Source organism: Desmodus rotundus, chromosome 7 (assembly GCF_022682495.2).
Source record: "Desmodus rotundus isolate HL8 chromosome 7, HLdesRot8A.1, whole genome shotgun sequence".
NCBI classification, from domain to species: Eukaryota; Metazoa; Chordata; class Mammalia; order Chiroptera; family Phyllostomidae; genus Desmodus; species Desmodus rotundus.
In genome coordinates this window covers 19,704,957-19,727,737 of record NC_071393.1, presented here as the reverse complement: position 1 = coordinate 19,727,737, position 22,781 = coordinate 19,704,957, and the positions used below count along the sequence as shown (strand labels likewise).

The 22,781-nt window shown below is 46.6% G+C and overlaps 1 protein-coding gene across 1 annotated transcript; it reads right to left on the bottom strand.

Annotated features, from left to right (window-relative positions):
- Positions 1-589: 589 nt before the first annotated feature.
- SNAP29 (synaptosome associated protein 29) lies at positions 590-22,623 on the bottom strand. Its single transcript, XM_024557320.3, has 5 exons — positions 22,160-22,623; positions 13,005-13,201; positions 9,000-9,085; positions 7,001-7,099; positions 590-3,495 (listed from the first exon to the last, which is right to left on the bottom strand). Exons 1-5 carry the CDS (start codon positions 22,394-22,396, stop codon positions 3,338-3,340), a joined length of 777 nt encoding a protein of 258 aa, XP_024413088.1. The 5' UTR covers positions 22,397-22,623; the 3' UTR covers positions 590-3,337.
- Between the last annotated feature and the right edge of the window lie 158 nt (positions 22,624-22,781).

Sequence of the window (22,781 nt, the reverse complement as noted above, 5' to 3'; positions counted from 1 at the left end):
AATTCACAGACCTGCCCCGGCTGGGTAGCTCAGTTGGTTGGTTGGTGCATCATCCCATACATCAAAATGTTGCAGGTTTGATCACTGGTCAAGGCAAATACCTAAGTTTTGGTTTGATCCCTATGGGGATGTACACCAGATGCAACCGATCATGTTTCCCTCCCTTCTATCCTCTCTAAAATCAACGAGCATATCCTTGGTTGTGGATTAAAAAATATCAAAAAAAAAAGTATTTTGTGACATGTAAAAATTGTATCAGGTTAAAAGTTCAGTATCCATGTTTCATTGGCACCCGGCCAATTATATTATCTTTGGCTGCTTTTGTGCTACAATTGTGGAGTAGTTGTGACAGACGGTTTGGCCTGTGAGCCTAAACATTTACACTCTGGCCCGTTCTGCATAGGGGGCATTGAGGTAGGAGACAGAACCAAAAAGCACCGAAAAGCACTGTGACGGATGAGATGAGGATTTCAAGAAGGAAGTTTGTACCTGAGCTACATGCGGCAGGGAAGGCCATACACAGGATGACTCAACAAAGAGGATTCCCCTCCACCAACTCTTTGAAAATAACTACGTAGAAGACAGAAGCTGATTTAAAAACTTCACATTTTATTTCATGGAATATGGTCGTCATTAAGTTGAAGGCATGGAACATAAGAGCTGTTTTGAAACAGACTGAACAAAAAGCCCACCTTCCCATGAGCACTTTAAATGACTAGATCATGATTCTGTATATAAGACATTTCATCCATCAGAGCTGAAGATGCTCAACAATTACTAACTTTAAAAATTCTTCAGGAAAAGCCTATAGAGGCAAAGTATAAGATTTTACTAAATTGGTGTAGTGTACACTTAAAATTACATATTCATAGAAAGAAGTTAGAGAAATTAAAATACACTTCTGTATTCCTCTCCTTGCCACCTGAGTTAAATTCAGGCCTCTTTTCCTACAGAACACTAAAAAGACAACCCCACTGCTAAGTTACAAATCACTAGACGTTAGAAATAGTTTCCTCTGGAGGAGAATGCACTTATTTTTAAGTTAGTAGCACATTTAACATATAACCAACCTAAAGTTAGAAAAACCACTTTTTTGAAGGCACAGTTTGTTTCCAGCTCAAAGGTGGAAATAAAAATCTGTCTTATGGGCCCCATCTGGCAAGAAAGGTAAGTTCACTGGTCTTGTCTGTCATACCAAAGCCCATCCCACACCCAACCCCAACCTGGGCACTTCTGAGTGTCTCTGGAGAAAAGATTGTTCTTTCTGATCATCACCATCACGTGCAAAGATTCTAGAGGCTCCTTAGGTATTCCTTCATTCTCTGAAAATGCAAACAACTTTGCTTTATAAAGCAGAATCAGCAACAGGTCTTTTGTGAGCATGGGAGCAGGGGTGAAGACTCAGCAGAAAGAAGCTGCCGGCCAGTATATGGCTCAGAGACAGTCCCTTGGCAGAGGCCTTAGAATTAGGGGGTCTGAAGAACAAAATAAGATATGAGGCTAATATGCCAGAGGAAGACAAACTTCTATAAAAGTGAGGACAACTTTCCTTCCGTATGCATGGGTTAAAAAAATGAGGTGAGGTGATTGGCTTCATCAACCCAAGAAAGAGAGGGAAGGTATTTAAAATAAGGTGCTACTTCCTTCAAGTCAGTTGAATCACTAATCCCATTAGGCAAATGGAAGATTGTAGAAGAGAATGTTTGGCAGTGGGTGGCCTTTATTTGGGGGAAAAAAAGTCCACTGAGGTATAATGACTGATCTCCACAGTGTATGCCTGATGATAACGAGCAGAAACAGTTATTACCTGGAAGATGTTAAGGAAAAAACAAACTATTAGAACAAGTGGAAATGTACATTCTGGCTGCTCTGTACTGTGGCTTTATGCTTTTTGAGCAGCCTTTTTGCTGAAAGCCCTAGAACTTTGGTTTGGGCTGGGTATATGTTTAAAATCTAGCCAGTGCCATGCTTCAAGGTGAAAGGCACTATTATTGTAAAGTTTCTGACCTAAACCGTCTCATTAAAACCAGTCCCTTAAAAAAAAAAAAAAATCAGTCCCTTTGCTCACTTTCACCATTTTCAAAATATTTTAATTTGCTTTTTAAAAAGACAAGAGCCTTGTTGCTTCAATTATTTTGTTGGCAGTACCAACACAAAGAAATCCATTTAATTACAGAAATCAATTGTAATGAATGCTTTTAAGTGATTCTTTTTGTAAAGTGAAAGAACAAGTTGGGCCAGTTAAAATGATGTCTGGTCTTTCTCTCATAGCCAAATCCTTCTATACAAAGCATCATTTGTGGAGTTCGGGTCCCAAAACTGGGTGGCAGAGAACCAAGCGCTGAATCAAGTCATCTTGTAAGATGTACAAAGAGAGTGACTGGGAACCCTGGATTGGTCAGGAGACCTAGACCCTGTATGAACACTGTCATACCCGATACCCAAGGCCTGGTCAGGAAGAGTCTCAGAGGAATGGAGGGCTCAGTGTAGGAAGACCACTGCTTGGCCATGTGTGTGTGTGATGCTTCATTCCCACCAACTCCATAGGGCCCCCAGTTGGTCAGTCAGGCACAGCATTGAGCCAGTAGAGAATCTGCTCCTAATCATGAACGGAGAGTCAGGAATGAGGGCACACACGGAAGAAGGGCTTACCCAATTCCCTACATATTTCCAGGTGTCACAGCTGGCAGGGCTGGTCTAAACACCTTCCACTAAATTGTACGCCAAGGATAGAGGCCAGCAGGGGAAAAGGTGACATCTGTCAACAACAGCAAAGAATGCTCATGCATTCCATTAATGAACTTCAAACTGATCCTTTTCCAGAAGGTTAGGAAAATTATGTGCTCAAAGTGTGCATGCGTGTGTGGGGTGCAGGGGTAGGGATGATGACTGCTAAATAAAGGTGTGGAGAAGAAGGACCCTTCTGCACCAATAGGCTCAGAGGGTGCTTTAGCACTCTGATGAAGGTAAGGCCTAGGAATGAGATACACGACAGACTGAAATTCCACCCACATCTTTCCATATGCTCGTTAAAGGAAGAACTGCAACTTTTTCTTCTCATTCCAGCATGGTCATAATCAAAGGCGCAAGATATCTGAGGCAAGGAGACTGTGCTCAGGCTAAAACTCTTAAGCATTCAAAGAAAGGAGCAAGGTGTTGGCTCTCGTTAAAAGTGGGACACACACTTCCTATAACAAAATCTCTTAAGACCAACTCTATTATAACATTTGCAAACACATGTTAAATTACATACTAAAATAATAAATGACATTTCTTGGGAGTTTAAAAGATCTTTCAAATCTTTTCATCCTAATGGAGTGGAAATCCTTCACTGTCTTTAAAGTTGTCGAACTTTTCTTTCTGTGCTTTTTATATTGACATCTAACTTGTCCACTTTGGTTGTGAGGCGGTCAATAATGTCATCTTGCTCCTCAATTTCCGTCTGCATCCCCAGGGCTATGTTCTTCAGCCGGCCCAGTCCCATGGACAGCTCATCTGTGGGAGACGGAAAGGACATACAGGCCTAAGCAAACAGTGACAGCATTGGGAACTGCTTCTTGTTCCCTCCCAGGTGTTCAGTGACATTTAGATTATGAAGTCCTCTTCCTCACATAACAGGCTAATCTCCAGGGCTTGGGTTACATTTTCCAAAATATGTGCAAGTGAAAAGAAAATCTGCTTACTAAATAAAAAGTAATGTTCTTTTTTTTATCCTCACCCGAGGACATTTTTTTTATTGTTTTTAGACAGAGAGGGAGAGAGAAACATTAATTCGAGAGAGAATTACACGACCAGACTGGAGATTGAACCTGCAACCTAGTTATGTGCCCCAACCAGGAACTGAACCCACAACCTTTTGGTTACCGGATGACACTCCAACCAACGGAACCACAATGGCCAGGGCAAAAGTAGTATGTTCTTAATGTAAAAGCCACTTCTCCTGAGACCAACCATGCAAGATAAACACTGTTAATACAATGGTGTTTTGTCCTTCCAGTGTTTTATAAAGTGCATCTAGATCTACATAATTTTTCAGTGGCCTTTGAACCTTTTCGTAGGTTGCTGCAAACTGAAAGATCAGTACCCATGGAAAAGAGCACAGAGGGGCCTGGAAACAAGTTTCCTTCCTAGACCCCATGATGAGTACCTGGGAGAGATACTCTGTTAACTGGTTGTTAACAGCCAGACTTGCTGGCTTGCTCTTCAGCAAAAACCTCCTGTCAGTGGGTAGTGCCTGCTTTCCTTCCTCCCATCTCTGGCTCCCTAAAGCTAGATCAAGCTCAGATCCAGACTTAAAAACACGAAGATCTCTGTTTGGAAATACATCTGAGAGACTGACCCAGGAAGCCCGGTCCCTTATAGAAGGCTGTTCCCTGCTGGTCCACTCAGCGAGTGGCAGGACAAGGGGGAATAGGGGTCTGTCGCCACCAGGTATGCTCTACCAGAAAACACACAAACTACAGATGTTCCCACTGGACCTGGATGCTGTGAGGTCCCTTTACTTATGCTATGAAAATTCATACTTTCCCACATTCACTTACTCACTGCTACCTTTCCCGGATCCACGAACACATTGATGCTGCCAATGTTCCAGGGTACAACAGTTAGCTTGCGTTTCCCAGAACTGGCCTGGCACCATTTCCTTCACTTGCTTTGTGGTCAGAAAGAAGGCAGTGGCCTCTGAACAAGCTGGGTGCACAGATTCCTGCAGCCCAGTGTCCCCATGTCAAAAGTGCTGAAGGTGCTGAGTCCCTTCAGAGATGCCAGATGGCTAAGCCCCAGGTAACTGTGGAGTACATTGCTTTTGGCAAAGATTCAGCTTTTGTGCTAGGTCGTTACATCATTATTACTGAAATTCAAGTTCAAACACAAGAGCCCCACTTCCACCCAGGGGAAATGTAGTATGGGGGAAATCCAGGCTAATTCCACTGGGCCTGAGTATAAATGCTGGCCTTGCCTAGGACTGTGAGTACAGCTGAGGTGAGCCCACCCTGAGAGAAAGGCCCCAGGAGCGCCTGGGACAATGAGCTCCCCTTGTGAGTCCATTCAGTTTATCTCATTACGTTGTTCCACTATTGGTAACAAATATTTTCCTTCTGTTTCAAAAAGTTGTAAAAGTCAATCTCACATTTGTTTTGAAGAGGGATAATGTCTGTAAGGTCATAGCCAGCCTTTGGAGTACGTGAAGGGCTTGCGTGGCACAGATGACATAAAGAGGCATGAGGAGTCCCCTGATGGGGCTGTACTACCTTCAGAAATGAGTCTTGACTCGATTTTGTCTGGACGAGTGATAAAACCTTCTTCCCATGTTTCGTGACTGTGTGTGTGTATGCAGATACACGCCTGCACACGGGGAGTGCATGCCCAGAGCTGCATTCTACCCTTTCACTGAGAACAGCAGGGCAGGAAAGAGCCAGAGAGGACAGAAGAGGGGGTACTTCGTAAACCTTCTAACTGCTAAATTATAGATTAAACACTAAGTGAAAAAAGGCCAGAATCCATAAATACTGGCACGGACACCACAAATCTAAGCTGGAACGATTTTTAAAAAAAGTCTTCAGTCGTGTGCTTCTTGAGTTTCTTGGAACCCATGATCAGGGAAAGTAAAACCTGTGAGGTCACTGGTTGTCGGCAGTTGGAACAGCAAAGAACAGGCAGATAGCTACACTGAGATAAAAAGTGTGATAAAGTAAAGCCACCAGGCAAGGGAGTCCCTGAGACAGAGGGAGGGTGTGATATGAAGGGAAGAGCTAGCCTGCCAGGGCAGCCGTGCATGGCTAGTATCAGCAGGGCCTGGTGGCCGAGCTCTGAAGTCTCCCTGTTCCACCCCGGCCCTCCTCCACACCAGGCTGCAAGTCCTCATGACAACCCTATATCCGTGACCTATAAAGGTGAGTTGGACATACTGAATTCTGTACCTTCCCTAGGCCTCTCTCCAAGAAAACCTTTGGTGGGGAGGACTGATGGCGTTCAAGCCCTTTTGTTTCTCTGAAATAAGTCAGATCCCGCAGATGCACCTTCTGAGGCCTTTGGCTCCAGGGCAGAGTCCAGAGGACAGAAGTAACGGGTGGCTGTCTGGGCTTTCAGGGCAAAGGGCAGATGAAGTTTGGTGCGGAACCTGCCAAGGCATGGAGATGTTGACACGGGCCCTCTCCCCTGCGGCCAAGCAGGTGGAGTGAAGACGTTTACTCTGAGAGAAGCAGTGGTGATTCGTGGGTGGTGGAATCACAGTTCTTTTATTTGTTCTTGCTGATGTCTGTTCTCTAAAATAAATGTCTTATTTCTGTCAAGGTTTCTTTAAATGCTTAAAAGGAAGACTCTAGACTTACACTCGAGATGGTGGCATAGGTAAACACAGCTCACCTCCTCGCATAAACGCATCAAAATTACAGCTAAATTATAGAACAACCATCACATACAACCGTCAGAAATCTAGTTGAATAGAAGTCTGACAACTATGGAATTAAAGAAACCCCATCTATCTACTCTAGTAGGAGGGTCAGAGATACAGAATGGGCTGGTCCCACATCTGCATGTGGTGGATAAAAATTCGGGAAGGATATCTTGGGAGTGAGGAGTCCCATACTAGGCCCCCAGCCCAAGGTTCCAGTGCCAGGAAAGTAAGTCCTCATAACTTCTGACTGCAAAAACTAGTGGGGACAGAGGAAGAAACGGGGCTCTGTATGCCAAATGGTAAGAATGAAGTGAGCAGTGTCCAGGCTGCATTGTGTGGCCCCTCAGGGACACCTGGCCCCTGCTGATGTCACGATTCAGACAAGAGATGAAAATGAAATGACATGAACAGATTCCAGAGAGTGAGGGCTGAGACGGACACAACTTGTGTTGGATCTGACATGTGACCAGGGAGAGACAGACGCCAGGTTTTAGTGCGGAGAACCTGGGTGCCTACTAGTGCAGTGGCTGGCTTGACATGAGCTACCTGGAAGACAAGCATCTCAAATAAGGGACCTGAGAAGGCTGGTGCAGCCTCCGACCTTACCTAGATTACTGTCGATCTTCTGGTGATAGGCGCGCAGGTGTGGGTTCTTTGGGTAAGCCTCAGTACTCACAGCAGGCACGGCCCCTCCAGGGATGGAGTCTGAGTTTAGAAAGAAACATGAGGAGAACCATTGACTGATATTCCTAGAAAGGTTGCTTCATCAAATTAATCTCAATCTGGAAAACAGGTGGGAGAAATAAAGCGGTTGGTTCAGAGGCCATGTGAAGACATCAGTGTGCCAATGGATAACATGCAGGAGCAAGAGTAATGCGCAGGCTTGTGGGGGAGGGAGAGATGCTTCCTCAGCGCAGCCCTTTGGAGATCAGAGACCCTCAACCTACAGCTGACCTGGTCAGATACTGGCATACAAGCTCAGGAGACACCGATTCATAAAAGTAATAACACGACAGTGGAAATGCAACAATGCACAACCACACGGGCTCACAGGCAAGGTCTAAAAGACAAGGTTTAAAAATGAACTGTTACTGTTACAGAAATTGGATGATGCGTAATTTTTTTCCTTTTGAAATATATTTCTATATTGTCTTTTCACCTGAAACAAGACAAATAAGGAAAAAAAGAAATGTTAAATAATGAGCATTCATCCCTAGAAATAAATGTGCCTTGAACTTCAGTTTCTCAATGTACAGAAAAGCCTGTCTGTCAACCAGTTTACATCTTGGGGGGAAATATCCCCTTCTCACTTAGCGTACTCCCTGTAGCAGAACCCACCGAAGCCATTCTACAAATACAGTGTCATGTTTTTTAAGTCTCTTAATACACACCACACAAATAAAAACTCCCTTTAATTCCTTGAAATCATGTCGTTTGCGTGTAGGGCTCCTGCTCCACTTCAGGGTATAAAGAGCTCGAGTTTTTCCTGGGCTCATCTTAGTTTTCCTTCATTTCCTCCTGTGGTTTCTTGCCTCTCCAGACTGAGCTGTGTTGATCTCAGTCTTTCCTGACCCCCAGCTCTTCCTCCATCAGGCCTCTCCTTAGTTGTGTCAACCATGACAGTCAGTGGTGGATTCTGGGGCTTCCAGGGTGTGTCCTGCTTTCCTTGAAGGCAGCACAGAAAGCATTTGGTTTCTGGAGTCCCTCCAATGTGCCTGGCTTTCTAGGGGTCTACAGAAGCCCCCAGAAGACCTAAATCCCTTTTCAGGTAAGGGATATTTCTGGGCCTGTCATGTGATATTAATGGGATGATTTCACACGCAGCATTCTATCTTGCACACCTTTTCCATGCTGCTGCTTCTCCCCCCACTCAGACTTCGGGGCTGTATTAGTCTCCTACTGCCGCTATAACCAACTTATCCTTAAGTTCTGGAGGTCGGAAGTCCAACATGGGTCTCACTGGGCTAACATCAAGGTGTCGACAGGGCTGTGTTCCATCTGGAGGCTTTAGGGGAGAATCCAATTCCTGGCTTTTCTGGCTTCTGGAGGTCACCTGCATTCCTTAGTAATGACCCCTTCCTCCATCTTCAAAGCCAGCAGCATAGCATTTTCAGTCTCACATTGTGACACTCCTTCTTCTGCTGCCCTTTCCACTTAGAAAGGACCTTTGTGATTATATTGGGTCCAACTGGATAACCCAGGATAATCTCCCCACCTCAAGGTCGGCTGATTAGCAATTATAATTCCTTCTGCAATCTTATTTCCCCTTTTGCCATACAACCTATTTACAGAGGGTGTGGGGACATCTTTGGAGGGCCATTATTCTACTTACCCAGGGGTTTTCCTCCAGCTGGTTTTCCAGTGCTACAACTCAGGCCCATGGGAAGCAGGTTCCCACTTTGTTATTTCACCCTCCAAAGCAATGCACACCTCCAGCTCCCTGAGAGCGGCACCGGGTCCCTAACACCCTTCACCCAGCATGCGGGATGACGGCAGCTGAAGTCCTGGCTGCCCACCTCCCACCCCATCCACTCAGGGTCAACACCAAATCCAGAGGTCTCCCCACAAAATCCAAATGTAGGAGGGAGCGCAGGTCCCCACTAACCTGAGTCATTCAGCTTCCTGAGGTTTGGGTGGCTGGCCTGGTACTGTGCCTCCTGTTCTTTACTCGTACTTATAGCGTCTTTCAATCTTTTGATAAAAGTTAAGAAAAAAAAGGGAAACTTTTACAAAGAAAAAACACTTACGACAGTACAGTCTTTTCAAGTAACCCTGTGTGAGGAAATCAAACACCTTCCCTGACCCAAGAAGAGATTCCATCAGCACATCTTGGGAGCCCCTCTGCCCACGTAGCCAGCTTCTGGGATGCCTGCTTTAGACGTGAAGCATCTGGTCAGGTGGCCCTCCCTCTGGAAAATAAGGACCCTAGCGCCAGGTGGAGGAGAAGCATATGAAACAACCAACTGGGTACTTGAAACTGGGACTCAGCAAACTTTTGACCTGCGGGCCATATCCAGCCCACCAGCTGCTTTTATACAGCCACAAGCAGAGAATGGCCTTTACAGATGTCCACTGGCAATCATTTAATGAAATGATAGGAAACATTAACTTTGAACCTGAATTAAGAATTTCAGTCTTCTCATTGGTAGACATATTACAAAAAAAATTGTACTCAATTATTATTTTCCTCAATTATTATTTTGACTTTTATCACTAAAAAAAAATTTTTTTTCTATTATATAAGTCCCTACAAAATATCTTTGGTTTTGCTTCCTGGCACATGAAGCCTAGCTTGCCAGCTCCAGCTGTAGACTACTGGCAAATCAGTGATACTCACACTGCACCGGACAGCCCACTGAACCCCCAGAGGTATGGCACGTGTCCCTGAAGCTGGGCCTCCTACATAGTCTGCGCTTCTCCATCTCTGCTGATCGGCAGCCTGGCCACTTCATCGGCCAGGCTGGAATCCACAGTCATTCTCCAAAAGGCCCTCCTCCTCCATGGACCACACAAATAAAAGTCCTCTTATCTCCCATGTACCCCAGAAACCTGGCCCCTCCTTCTGCTCTGCCTCTCTTTACCCTTAGGGATTAGTTCTCTGTCTTTCCAATCTATACCCCCAAATGCCAGGCATCTTTCTAACAGAATCCTGACATGTACTTCCCCAGCTAAAGTTTTTTAGAGGCTCCCCACCCATTAGGAGCAAGCCTGGACTCTTGTCAGGCTAATGGTTTTTGCAGGCCCCCAGTGCTCTCCTGACATGTAGAATAGAGCTGAACCTTCTGAAACCTGAGGTTTTCATTATTCAAGCAGCAGTGACTTAAGGTCTAGAACACACAGCTGGTTTCTCCGAGTATGCCAGCGAGCCCCACGCACTGCCAGCCTGGGTGTAGGTGGGAGACGCTCGGCTTCAGAGTCCACCCTGCCACCACCCAGCCTGCACACCCCAGAGCTGACTATTTTTCTGTGCACTCTTATAAAAGGGCTCCCCCAAGAAAGCCAATTCTAGGGATAGTGACAGAAGCGATAAGAAAGGGAAGGAGTCTAAGAAAGTAGTGGTTCTTGGTCAGAAACCAAGCCTTAAATAAGTTAGAAAGTTTTAGGTTTAGTGGTGGTGAAATCTGTGATGTGAAGGGATCCCCCATGAGCTTTAAATGGAACAAGAAAAAGCAGCTTCCAAAGCTCTGTCACCAAGCACAATGGCTTACCGAGAGACAAAACTTCAGAGAAAGCCCAAGGATTTATGCGATAAGGGAGTACACAGGAAAAACATGGCTCAATAGAAACTTGGTTAGGAGAAACTTAATTTAAATGACAGTTATCCCTGTATTTATGGATTAAAGGTTTTAACAGGATCACAAAAATTTTACTGCATTTTGTAGAAGCAATTATATAATACATTATAGTGATTTTTGCAAATTTAGGGATTAGGAGCTCATAGGCCATGCCTCAAAGTTAAGAACCTGGGGGGCTCCTGTTCCAGAAACAGTCATATCCTCCCTTGCCCTGCCTTTTCTGGTGTCCTGACTGCCATGGGTCTGTCCCTTAACCCCCTCCTTCAACGGGGAGACTTCCACAAAACCCTGACTCCAAGCAAAAGGTTGGCTCCTCAGTACCCAGGGCGAACTCCCCCTCCTCTGCGCCTCCACTGCATCTGTTTACTGTCTGCCTCCCCATACCTTCCAAAAGAAGACGGACCTTGCTCCTACAGCTTTGTCTGCCAGCCAAAAGCATGAGCCTGCAAAGTACGGGCACTCAGGACCCATGAAAAAAGGAACACACACAATGCTACCAGAGCAGCTTCTCTACAAGGCTGCACAGGCCTGCTTCCACGCATTTGGACAACACTTGAAGGAGAGCGAGTTGCTTCATGTAAAAGTTTTGCTTTCCTGCATTTACTAAGTGATGGCGAGAACTCTACCGTTGACTGGGGCAGACCTATGGGCAGAGATCACATGGGGTACGTGATGTGCAGGAACTGAGAAGCACTCCTCTCTGAAATAACGCTGGTTGCCTCCCTACTGGAACACCTTTGTTGGGAAGGCCTCCAGTTTTCAAATGCTCCCAAAAAAGGGAGGTTACCCTGGGAGCCCCAGAACCTTAAAGGCTTTTATACTATGAGCCCCAAGAAGAAGCCCTTGGGAGGAGGTATGCAGGACACAGGGAAGCGCTGATTGCAAACTCGCCAGCTTCCCCCTCCTCCAAGGGTTTGCTCTTCTGCTGAGATCGTGCAAGGTGGATGTCTCAATCCAAAGTGAACAGATATCCACACTTCCTCTGGTAATTACAGGTAATCAAAAATGAAGACACAAATAATTTTTCTTATTTGCATGTTGAAAAAAAAAACCTACTCCAGTTGGGGGAGCAGAGTGACAAGGTATTTGAAATTAGGGTCAAGTTGCAAAGTTGGGGATGAATGGACATTATGGCTGAGCCAACCCCCTCCCATAACCTTGGCTAGCATATCCACAGAAAACAGCCCCTGGACCTCTCACCACCGACTTCACCTGCTTGCTCTTTCTGCTGCCACCACTGGCTCTTCTGCCTGCACTTGTTTCTCCCCAGACCCACTGTGAGCTGGAAACAGTTTCCTAATTTCTTTCCCATCACACCCTACTTCCCGATCTGGGTGATGGCCACACAGGTGTATACACAGGTAAATAGCCACTGGCTCTCTACTTGATAGTTATGCATTAAAAAAAACCACTTCTTAAAAAATATCTCTGTACTGCAGAAGCAAAAGAGAGACACACACTGAGAGAGAGAGATGGCTACGGAACCTGTGTAATGACATTGTATCAAACGCTTTCCTGGGTTAAATGGGAGCAGGCTACAAAACCAAATGAACACTCTGATACCACACAACTGTGAAATCACTGAGTAAGAAGGAAAACTTAATTTTAAGTTTTTGGTAGGTAAGTGTTAATTCTAAGTGTTATGGTAGGTAAGGTGCAGATTTTCTGTAATATGGCTGCATCATTTTTATAATAAAATACAGACAGTGATCTGAGATATGAATAGTAGTAATCTATTTTAGCAGAAATTCAATTCTTTTATCTTTATTTATTTTTATTGTATTTTTCTCACTACCATCTATCCCCCTTTTACCCCCCAACTCTTTTATCTTTTAAACATGTGACATTTAAATGTCTGACAAAATCACATGTATGATTTCATTTATACTCTAGACAGAAGATTGAGGGTAATAATCACCAATTTTAAAATGAAAATCAATTAGCAAATTGGATTAAATATGGAAAAGTTCACTCTAAAGACTTTTCCAAGCAAAATTTTGGTGAAGTGAGTCACATTTGTACTGATGAAGCTTTCTGAAGCGAACAGTCTCTCTTTCCAGTTACTGGGGTCACCAGTATTGGAGACCCAACTGATGCCAAATTTGTAGACCGGATGTCAATCAAATGAAGGGAATCAGGAGTGCTGGGGAAATGTTTCTTGTTTCAAACTGTTTGAAGAGGAATCCTTCCCAATGAGAAACTTCCAAGGTTCTTGGAACCCTCTAAGGCACTAGAAGTGGCCTAAGAGTCTTGGCCATTTGCACTAAACCCCACTTTCTTCTATTTCATATCAGAACGGCTGAAGGTCCACTCACCTGCTGTTGGGCTGGGGGGAGAGGGTGCCATTCTGTTCAGGTGGGGTCTCTGCCGGTTTAGATTTGAAGTAATTGACAAACCCCCCAAACACACTTTTAATGCTATTAATGTGCTTCTGGCTGATCTTCAAATCTTGATCCATTTTGTCCACCATCTTCTCTGTGCGTTCTAGGACTCCTCGCTGACGCACAAGCTCCTGGGGAAAACCAGAGGTGATGACATTGTATGTTTTTGTTTAATTCCTCCTCTATGTGGGACCACACACAGCAGGCTCTTCATAAACCCTCAGTGAGCACATATGGGGACAGAAACTGTCACATGGGAAGGGCCTGTCATCCCTTCTGACAACACATTCCTTTGTCTTCCCCTCCCTGCTCTACCTCTATTTGCTTGCTTTTTCATTTGCTCGAGTCCACGTTAGGAGGGATGCTTGTGGGGGTCAGACTACAGGGCCTACACCGGCAGCAGAGCCTCTCTAGCCCCACCCTTGGCCCTGGTAACCTTTACAGGCTTTGACCTGCACTGCCCCGTGGGCTATGACTTTGTACTCTCTCTTTCCAGATATGGAAGTTCCCATTGAGCCACGTGGCTTTGGTCACATCTTTAATTTTGTGGACTAAATCCTGGGTCCCTGTTAGTGTCTGATTCCAGCTCACCTATAGTGTCAGTTTTAAAACGTACAAAGAGAGGGACTCTGTCACAGGGCCTTTGCACAGGCTACTTTCCCTGCTGCTCCTCATCCAGGTACTTGTACGACTTCATCCCTCACTTAATTTGAGTGCCCATACAGAGCCGCTTCCTCGAAGAGTCTTCCCTGAACACCTTCTCCAAGCAGAACTCCCCCTTTCACCCTCAACACTCCATTCACAGCCTGCTTTAGTTTTCTTTACAGCGTGCCGGCCCCGTGAGGGGGGGCCTGCTTTGCTCACTGAAAGTCTGATGAATGGGCACGTGAATGATGCTCTGTGGCCACGAGGACAGTCTGGATCTTATTCCCCAAGAGCTGAAGCTTCTGGCTGCAGATGTGAACTCACCACTAAAGAAACACTAACATCCCCTTTATTTGTGCCAAACTTGTTTCAGCCCCTATTTCAGGCTATTCTAACCTTGTCCCCTCCCTGTGATCTGCCTTTCCAGCCAGAAGCCTCCCAAGCATCTCAAGATTGTCTTCTTTTAGTTCACGATGCAGCCCCTGCCCTCCGGTGCCTTCCTCTCTCAGTCTCCTAACCTTGCATCTCCCTGTGGCTCAACAAATTAATTGTGCAAATAATCCGTGATGTTCTCTCTTGATACCTAAAAACAAAGTCATGAAAAATGTAAACAAATACTCCAAAAACCTGAAGGATAAGAATAAAACGCTGGGCAATGGGTTTGAGAGCCCATTTCAGATAAACAGAAAATTGTTTTAAAAAGGCTTTTAGGATATTTAGGGCCCAACATATAACTTGAGTTCTGAATGTTTAGTGGATAAAATTAAAAAATATAATGCCTAGACAAAAAGCTAAAACACTGGCTGAAATTACTATTAAGTTCTGCTTAACTCTTGTTGGAAAGAAACTTTGAACTGCGGAGCTGTATAGCTTTGAACATGTAAATGGTTTTCACCAGCTTGAGATGTGTCTGGAGAAATCATCAGGCTTTTCCAATTAAAAAGAAAAACAATGTTTTCTGGACTGTGTTCTTCAAATTATGTCAAGCGAATCTGACAAGGGTTAATTTTGAGGAACGAAAATCTGTTAATTTATCTGGAGTTTCTAGTTCTTCCAACACCTCAAGCCATCTTCATGTCCATTCAGAGCTAAGTCTTTTCTGGAACAAGGGAGAGCTATAAATTAGGACTCAAATGATTTCCTCCAGCATTCACGTGTTTTTTGAGTTGATATATTTTTAACAGTCCCATCCCACCCAGCTTACTTTACACTCTGCAGCAAAGAGAAGAATCTGAAGCTGAAGAAGCACCTACAGCAGCCGGTGCTGGGGGCGGTGGCCAGGGCTTTGCTGCCCACCAGGAGGCAGGTCCTCGGCCTCCCTGACAATGAGCTCTCCCATCCCAGTTCCGCTCATCTCATGAACTATTGGGTTGGCCAAATAAGTTAAAAGTCCATTATGGTTTTTTCCATAAGACGGCTCTAGTAGTGCTTAGTTGTCTTTAACTTCATTAGAAACAATTTTGCTAGGTTGTATCATAACAGCAGTCATATCAGCATGCATTTTAAAGAAATCTTATCAAAACTGGTGAATTTTTGTGCACCTATTCTACTATAGAAGAAAATATGCAACATTTTCGGTAAATTATGCTTCATTATTTCAAGAAAGGTATATATGTAACTGAAATGCAAAAAAAGATTTATGCAGTGTGTGGAGAAGGTACTGTGATCGATCGAACACATCAAACATGGTTTGCAAAGTTTCTGGGACTATTGACATTTTGGGCAAATAATTCTTTGCTGTGGGGCTGTCTCACGCACTAGAAGATGTTTAGCAGCACCCCTGGCTTCCACCCACTAGAAGCCAATAGCGAGAGATAGCCAACGTACTTAAAATATCCAAATCAATAAAGTTATTGGTGAAAATGAAAAATGTGTCTTTTATTTTACAGGAAAACATAATGGACCTTTTGGCCAACCCAATACTTTCCCTCCCACCTTGGAGAGTCACAGCAGTAACTCACATTGGAGAGTCACAGCAGTAATAAGCGACTGGCAAAATCTTTCTCAATTCACAGTGATATTTTATTTTTTTCTGTTCACAAGTGACAGTCTTTCAAACTCTCAGAGTCTATGTCACTGTGCGTACTCAGTAAGGAAACCGAAAAAATTATTTAGATATTGTGATAGAAGTACAGAGAAATATGTGGTGGTGGAGGCTGGAAGGCCAGGAAGTGAGTGCCGCTCTGGTCTCTGAAAGTTTCTGAGCTGGAAGTTTGTATTTACCCGGAGGTGATCTGCTGGTCAGGAGGCCAGCAGAGGAGGAACTTCTGTTAAAATCTTCCTCCAAGGCAGAGGAAAGGACCGGACTCCATGTACCTGTGACCTAGTTCTAACCAACGAGGAAGAAATGTTTGGCAGAACAAACACCAAGAATGAGCGCCAGGACAGAAAGCATAGGCCAGGCAGGCCTCAAACGCTCCTGTCCTCCAGAAGGGGGGCTACGTCACATCTCCTCCGTTGGTTCTTGTGAGAATGGGAGGCCACCTAAGAGATGAGGGTGGCTGTGAGCTCTGCAAAGTGCCCTCCGTGTAAAGGGCACACATGCAAAGCTCTCAGCTCAGGTGTTAGCATTACAGGTGATCCCCCCTCTCCCTTGAGCCCCAAATGAGTTTTCGAAAGTTAAACTGGAAAAGACGATAGAGAAAAAATCTGGTTGGCTGGAGGTACAAAGCTGAGGGACAACACAGAGAGAGGAAGTGTCTCAATTCCTCTTTGGCTTGTGGCTTTTTGTCAAGCACAGGGATTCCTGATAGAACAAGGAAAAGTAGAAAGACAGCTGAAGACACTGTGAGGGTGTACGCTGCGTGACGCGAGGTGACACCCGCCTGATGGAGTAAGTCCAAGCACCATGTGAGGATGTGAAGACATCAGGGAATACGGCTGGCAGAGTGCTCTTTGAAAACACACACACAACGACAGAGTGCTGCAAGATACCCACCAACACCTACTGTCAAGCACCCTCTCCCTCTCTGCCTGGTACTGATCCAGGTGCGTGGAATTCAGGGGAGAACACCCCACATCTCTGCCCTGATGGAGCTGACAGTTTAGCAGAGAACAATACGAGGGGAAGTTAAATCTGATTTTTCACTGTTGACCAACATTGCAGTGCTGAGAAGCCAAAAGGGAAGGCAGCTGGGTCCTTGCTTCACTGAGCTTACAGTCTTGCAGGGGAGAAAGTCATACACATGATTGAGGCTCTGAAAGGGTACGCCCCGCAGAGGGACTTCTCACCTGGTTTAAGGGGGGAGGGCAGGGAGGCTCCCCAATGGGGTGAGAAACTGAAAGCGCAGAAGTTAGGGAGTCTAAGGATTGGGGTGGGGCAAGAGCATTTAGGCAGAGGGAGTGGCCAGTGCACTGGCCTGGGGCTGCAGGACCAGCTGGGGGAACTGAGAGAGGAAGAGAAACTGTAAGCGGTGAGCATGACAGGGAACAGGCGGGGATGCCGGGCAGGACCCAGCAGGGATCAATGAGGGGGCAGAGCTGCGGCCTTCAGAGGACAGCAGGGACTACGAGACCCCAACCCCACAGCCAAGGCATCTCCTAGGGTCAGACGGACCTTGGCATCTTCCCTGCCTGAGTCATGCTCTGAGTTCCCAAGAGAAAGGTTGTCAATGCTAAGTTTCTCATGTCGAGCTTGTCACTGACCTCAGGTATCAAATGGTAAGTAGGCAGACATCAGTGGGGAGTCAAAAAGCTGAATCTAGAAACTTGAAATTTAGCTTTGTTATGCAGCCCCTCTTCCAAAGAGCACACATATGCACAGCACTGGCAGGGATGCATGCTCATGCGTGCGAAGCATGCGCAAATCCGGGCTCTGTCTCAGCGTAGTAGCACGTGAGTCTCAGCACGTCTCCTAGTGACAGCACAAAGTGATGCAAAATCACAAACTGAACCTTAGGTTACACAAAAAACCCACCAAAGGCACAGACGGTAATGCTCGTGCCCCTCACCGCACACGTGCACACAGACCAGGGGCCCAAGTAAAGGACTGACTCAGTAGGCCAGGATTGTCCACATCCTGCACATTCCAAAGAAAGGCCTAGTCTGCCTTCTTGCCCTTGAATTACCCGGAGAAGAGTGTGTTTGTTTCCCTGAGCCCTTAGGCCAGGCCACGAAGCTCGAACAGTGTGATTTGTGATGGGGGCCTTGGGCCAACCTGCTTGACTTCTGGAGGTGCTGGACACTTAGGTCAGCCAGGTGGGCAGCCAGGCAGCCAAGTAGGCATCCAAGCCGACATGGCTAACCCCCGATAAAATCTCTGGACCCCAGGTTTGGGTGAGCTTCTTTGGCAATCCTCTGTGTGTGTTGTTGGGCAGCACTGCTGGGAGAAGTAGGCGCTGCCTACACAACTCCACTGGGAGAGGACAGCCAGAAGCTCTTATCTGGTCTCTCCTGGACTCTGCCCTATGAGCCTTTTTCCTTGGAGAATTTAATCAGTATCCTTTTACTGTAACAAACCATAACTACAAACATAACAGTTTTGCTGTTAGTCCTAACGAATCATCGAACCTGAGGATGGTTTGGGGTCCCTCTAACGACATCTCCAACAGCACCTCCCACTCTCAGAAACCCCAACTCAGAGGCAGACGGCTGAGAGCACAGAGCCCCTCAGCTTCCCGCAGCACATTATCTGGTCAGCAGAGCAAGGTCTCCCAGGACAGCCCGGCAGCCACGAGTGGGTATTTCAGGAAGGGGCAGCAGATATGGCCAGGTGCCACATCTCTGGTATGGGATGTCTGACCTTACAGAATGGTAACAACTCACCCTCACACGGTGCCTTGTTACAGCTAAGGAGCCAGCAAGTTTGCCTGGGATCCCAAAATTTTCCAGTCAAATTCAATCATTGACAGTTTACGAAAAATTTAGTAAAAAAAATAAATCCAAAACAGACCTACTGGTGAAGATGAGGTCCAATGGCATTTCTATCAGAGTCCCTTACACCTGGCAGAAAGTCCGAAATGCCCAAGAAGGCATTTTCTGGCCATCAGGAGGAAGATTTCATCTAGTCACACAGATCAATTCATTCTTCCGACCTCCATCTCTCTTCCACTACCAACCAATCCTCTGCTCCAGCCCCTTCCTTTTCCTTCCCTTCCCCAGGTCATTTATTTACCTAGCAACTATTTGGGGAGTACCTAATAACATAAAGGACACTGCGCTGAAAAGTGTGGGAGTAGGAGGTGGAGCAAGCAATTGTTCCTCCCCCACAGCTAACATTTAGAAATCTACTGGAGAATTACCGAACCTAGCAGATGCCTTCCCCTTCGTCAGTCTTTGTGCCAGCATAGGGTTGTGCTGAGAACTATGGCCGCATCAGAACCACCACAGGCTGCCTTGGAGGGGAGACTCTGGTCTGTACAGCCCCCCCTTTTGGAGAGGACAAAGTTCTGCTCCAAGGCTAGTTTCCCAGAGAATGGGGGTCCTGCGGTAAGTTATGGAGATAGCCTGGAAAGATGACCGTGATGGTCTTAGTTCCTGGTCTAAGAGGGTGTTCTTCTCTTGCCCAGCTCTTTGAATTAAATGCTCAGTGTGGCTTTGGTGACTGCTGCGTGCTGGAAAGGCACCGAGAAGGCAAGTGAGGACCCTGCACAAAGCAGTGTTGAAGACATTCTGGCTGGGGGTGCCGAGGGCAGCGTGTTCAAACTGCTGAAAACCACTCTCTTTCCACTGATGTTACTGCACCAGCTGTTTAGGGCTGGGTCTAACATTTGTTGCTGGACTCCCCTGCACTGAGATCCCAGGCCCCACAGTATGTCGCTGGAGCATCCTCAGCTCGCTGCCAGAAAGGATGTGAAGAGCCCTGGGCAGGCTCTTCTGCCAGGATGGGGGAAGGGTATACACACACAGTGTCCACCAAAAGTGCAACAACTCAAATGCCCATCATCAAGGCATTGGCTACACAAACAGAAGCCATCATTCAATGGAATATGGCACAGGCTAAAAAAAAAGAAAAAGAGCAGCACGTTATATATCCCTACGGAATAACCCCCGATCCTATTAAGCAGAGTAAAATGTATAGAATGCTTCCGCTTAAGTTAAAATTTTTTAAAAAAGGAAAAGAGTCTATAACTATACCTTTATATGCGGAATATCTCTATAAAACACCTGAAGAACTAACAGTAAGTGGCTGCTGTGGGGGCAGAAGATTAGGAAGAAACTTCATTGCTTTCTGTATGTTTTGAATTTTGAATCAGGTGACTAGATTATTGCTTCACAAAACTTAAACCTTAGGAAAAGAAAAAAAGAATTACACTTGCGAAACAGAAGAAGAGCTGCCTCTCTCTGGTTCTGGAGTGTGCTTACCAGGCCAGCCAAGCACGACCTGCTCTACCCCGTCTACTTGTCCTCTGCCTGTTGGCAGTCAAGACCTATGCTGGTCTTCGTGAGAAACAAACCTCGCAAGTTTCCCAGGACGAGGGCAGCTCTCCTTCGCTACAGGGGACTAGACTAATTTTCCTACTTCGGCCAAGCTGGGACTGAGTTATGACCTCCCCAACCCAGTGTTATTTGCAGACTTCCATCCTCTATAAAAAGATCTGTCAAGTTTTGGCTTGTTTTCCAGTGCTGGGTACCCGGCAGGCACCCGTCTAAGCTGGGAGGTGAGCAGGTGACTTGGGTCTGCTGGGAACCACCCTGTGCACTGAGGGGCAGGAAGGGCTCACCTGTGCCACTTCCTACTGCCACCCTGAGGGGAATAGAAGAGTGATGAGTAACTGAAAGACAGTTTGGAGAGTACGAAGTGGGGCGGGGCCACTCCCGCATCCAGTAATTGAGAACTTAGAAAAATTCAGCGCGGAACCAAGGTAATGAGAGAGCCAGTCACTGCTCAGTCAGGATCATACTGCACCTCTGAGGGCAGCAGCAGCTTGGCCAGGGCTACGCCTCACAGGCCCCCTGCACAGAGAGAAGAACCTCTGGGAGCAGCATGGGGTGTGTCAACACAACTCTCATAAACAACTCACATCTTCTGTGTTTTTGGCTCCCTTAAGTTATGAGAACAGACCTTCCCTCCAGTCCACAAAAGGCTCCTAAGCTGCCTCCTCCAGGCTCTTACCTCTCATCCTCATCCTATGCCTCACTTCCCTGCCCAGGGGCCCAGGAGGTCAGGAGCTCTGGTGCCGGGCTAGTTTGTATCATTCTGATTTGCTACTTCATTTGTTTTCAAAGAGTTTCCAAATGTGTCTCTTCAAGCAGTTCTTAGTTGGCTTCCTTGAGCCTGGGACACTCAGTCCAAGTGACCCCTCTACCACGGCCCTAAGACCTCCACGATCCTCCCAAATCTAAGTCAACACTTTCCATTTAGATTCAAAAATAGGAATCCAGTAGATACGACATTTAAGAACTACAAGCTACACTTCCTCGTCTAGGCTAAAGATAGGAAGGTAGGCCAATGAGGGATAGGTACCACAACAGGGAGAAGCAGAGAAGGGAAATCAACCAAGAAAGGGGTGATCAGGAAGGAAATGATGGAGATGACTATTTGAGAAAGTTGATCAACATACCTCAAAACTGCCCAAGACCATAAGTGCTCAGGTCAGAACAAACTTTGCCAGGGAAAAGAATTATAAGGAGACCCACGGAGGAAGACAATGCGTTACGTTTCAAAGCTTCATATGCTTAAGATTAGTTATTCTCGGCTGACACACCAATAATCTGCTATTAGGTTTTTTAAAAACTCAAAAAAAAAAAAAAGGCCCACACCCAATCATTAGTGGGCTGAGGAGAGAATGCGGTGCCTAAGGAAGAACAATCCTCACTTAAGGTCCTACTCTGAAACCTCCTATGTGTGGGATGCACTGACCGCGGTGAGCTGGAGCAATGGACTGTCCCAACCACACACACTCTGTTTAGATCTTTGTTCGGATTCCAGAAGTGAAGATAAGGCCCTAGACTCGACCAAACTCGCACTCTGGCTTACTCAACAGGTGTCCGGGCAGACAAGATCTCAACGCCTCTACTGGTAAGGTCAAGTGCTCACTGGAAAAAAGTCAAGGCCATTTGCTCTTCTGCTTCGGGCACCAGCACGCACACTGTTCTCGCTCATTCTGGTCACTGGGGGAGGAATATCTGAAGCCCTTGGGCCAGGCTTCTAACCAGAAAATTATGTAAAAGAAACAAACCCTCTTTTTCCCTAACTCAGGCCCTGCTGTTCAGAATTTTTACTTACCTGGACGGAACACAGTGCGGAGTGTACCTTTGAACTGGGAGTACAAAAATAGAATCAACTAAGCAGCCTAATGGCTAAGGAAGATTCCCGAGGGCAAACTGCCTCTTTCAAGTACTCAAGATGCACATCTCTGTACATTACAAATCATCAAGTCACTAAAATACCAGGACGTATTGTAGGCAATTCAAGAATTCCCCAAGCATCGTGAACGAAACATTTCTTGATCCCTGTGACAACGCAGACTGGCCGGTCCAGCCCAGCCTTGCTCCAGACTCACCTCGGAAGTGGCGACCCCGATCTTCTCGGACTCATACATGACCGACAGACACCTGCTGGTGCTGGCGGCCGAGGCCTCGGCCCTGCGCATCACCTCCTGCCGCAGATACTGCTGCTTGTCCGCAGGGGCTCCGGACCCGACGGAGAGGTCGTTGGAGTCTTTCCACGGTGTCGGCGGGGCGCCCTCATCCTCAGCGTCATCGTCGAACGGGTTGTAACTTTTGGGGTAGGCCGACATGGTGCCGGTGCTCGGCTCACTCTGGGCAGAAGCAGGAGCTGCGCGGCTGAGGCGAGCAACGGCCCTTCCGCGCCCGCAGGGGTCCTGGATACCCCCCGGGAGACCTCGGGAAGCGACCACAGCCCCGCAGCCCTACTCGGCCACCGCCTCCTCCAGCGCGGTACTCCGCCCGTCGACCCCCGCGTCGCGGTGCGACCTGCTTCGGCGCTTCCAGTGTGGGCGGCCACACCTCTGGAGCAGACCATCTTGCCCCCGGTTTGGGGGGGAACCACGCCTGGCGCGCGCCGACCAGCTTATCACAAGGCTTTTTCCTCCCCTCTAGCTGTCGGACCGCCCACAGCCACGCCCCACCGCGTCGGCCGCATAGAGATCACGTGGTGGGGAA

Bases quoted from the DNA above. Each gene is read 5' to 3' on its own strand.
- SNAP29 (XM_024557320.3), bottom strand. From the start codon at position 22,396: ATGTCGGCCTACCCCAAAAGTTACAACCCGTTCGACGATGACGCTGAG. The intron at 9,086-13,004 runs GTGAGTGGACCT...TTTTATCAAAAG, and splicing joins TCCCCCCAGCCCAACAGCAG to ATTGAAAGACGCTATAAGTA. The intron at 7,100-8,999 runs GTTAGTGGGGAC...TTCTAAACTCAG, and splicing joins CAGGAAGCTGAATGACTCAG to ACTCCATCCCTGGAGGGGCC.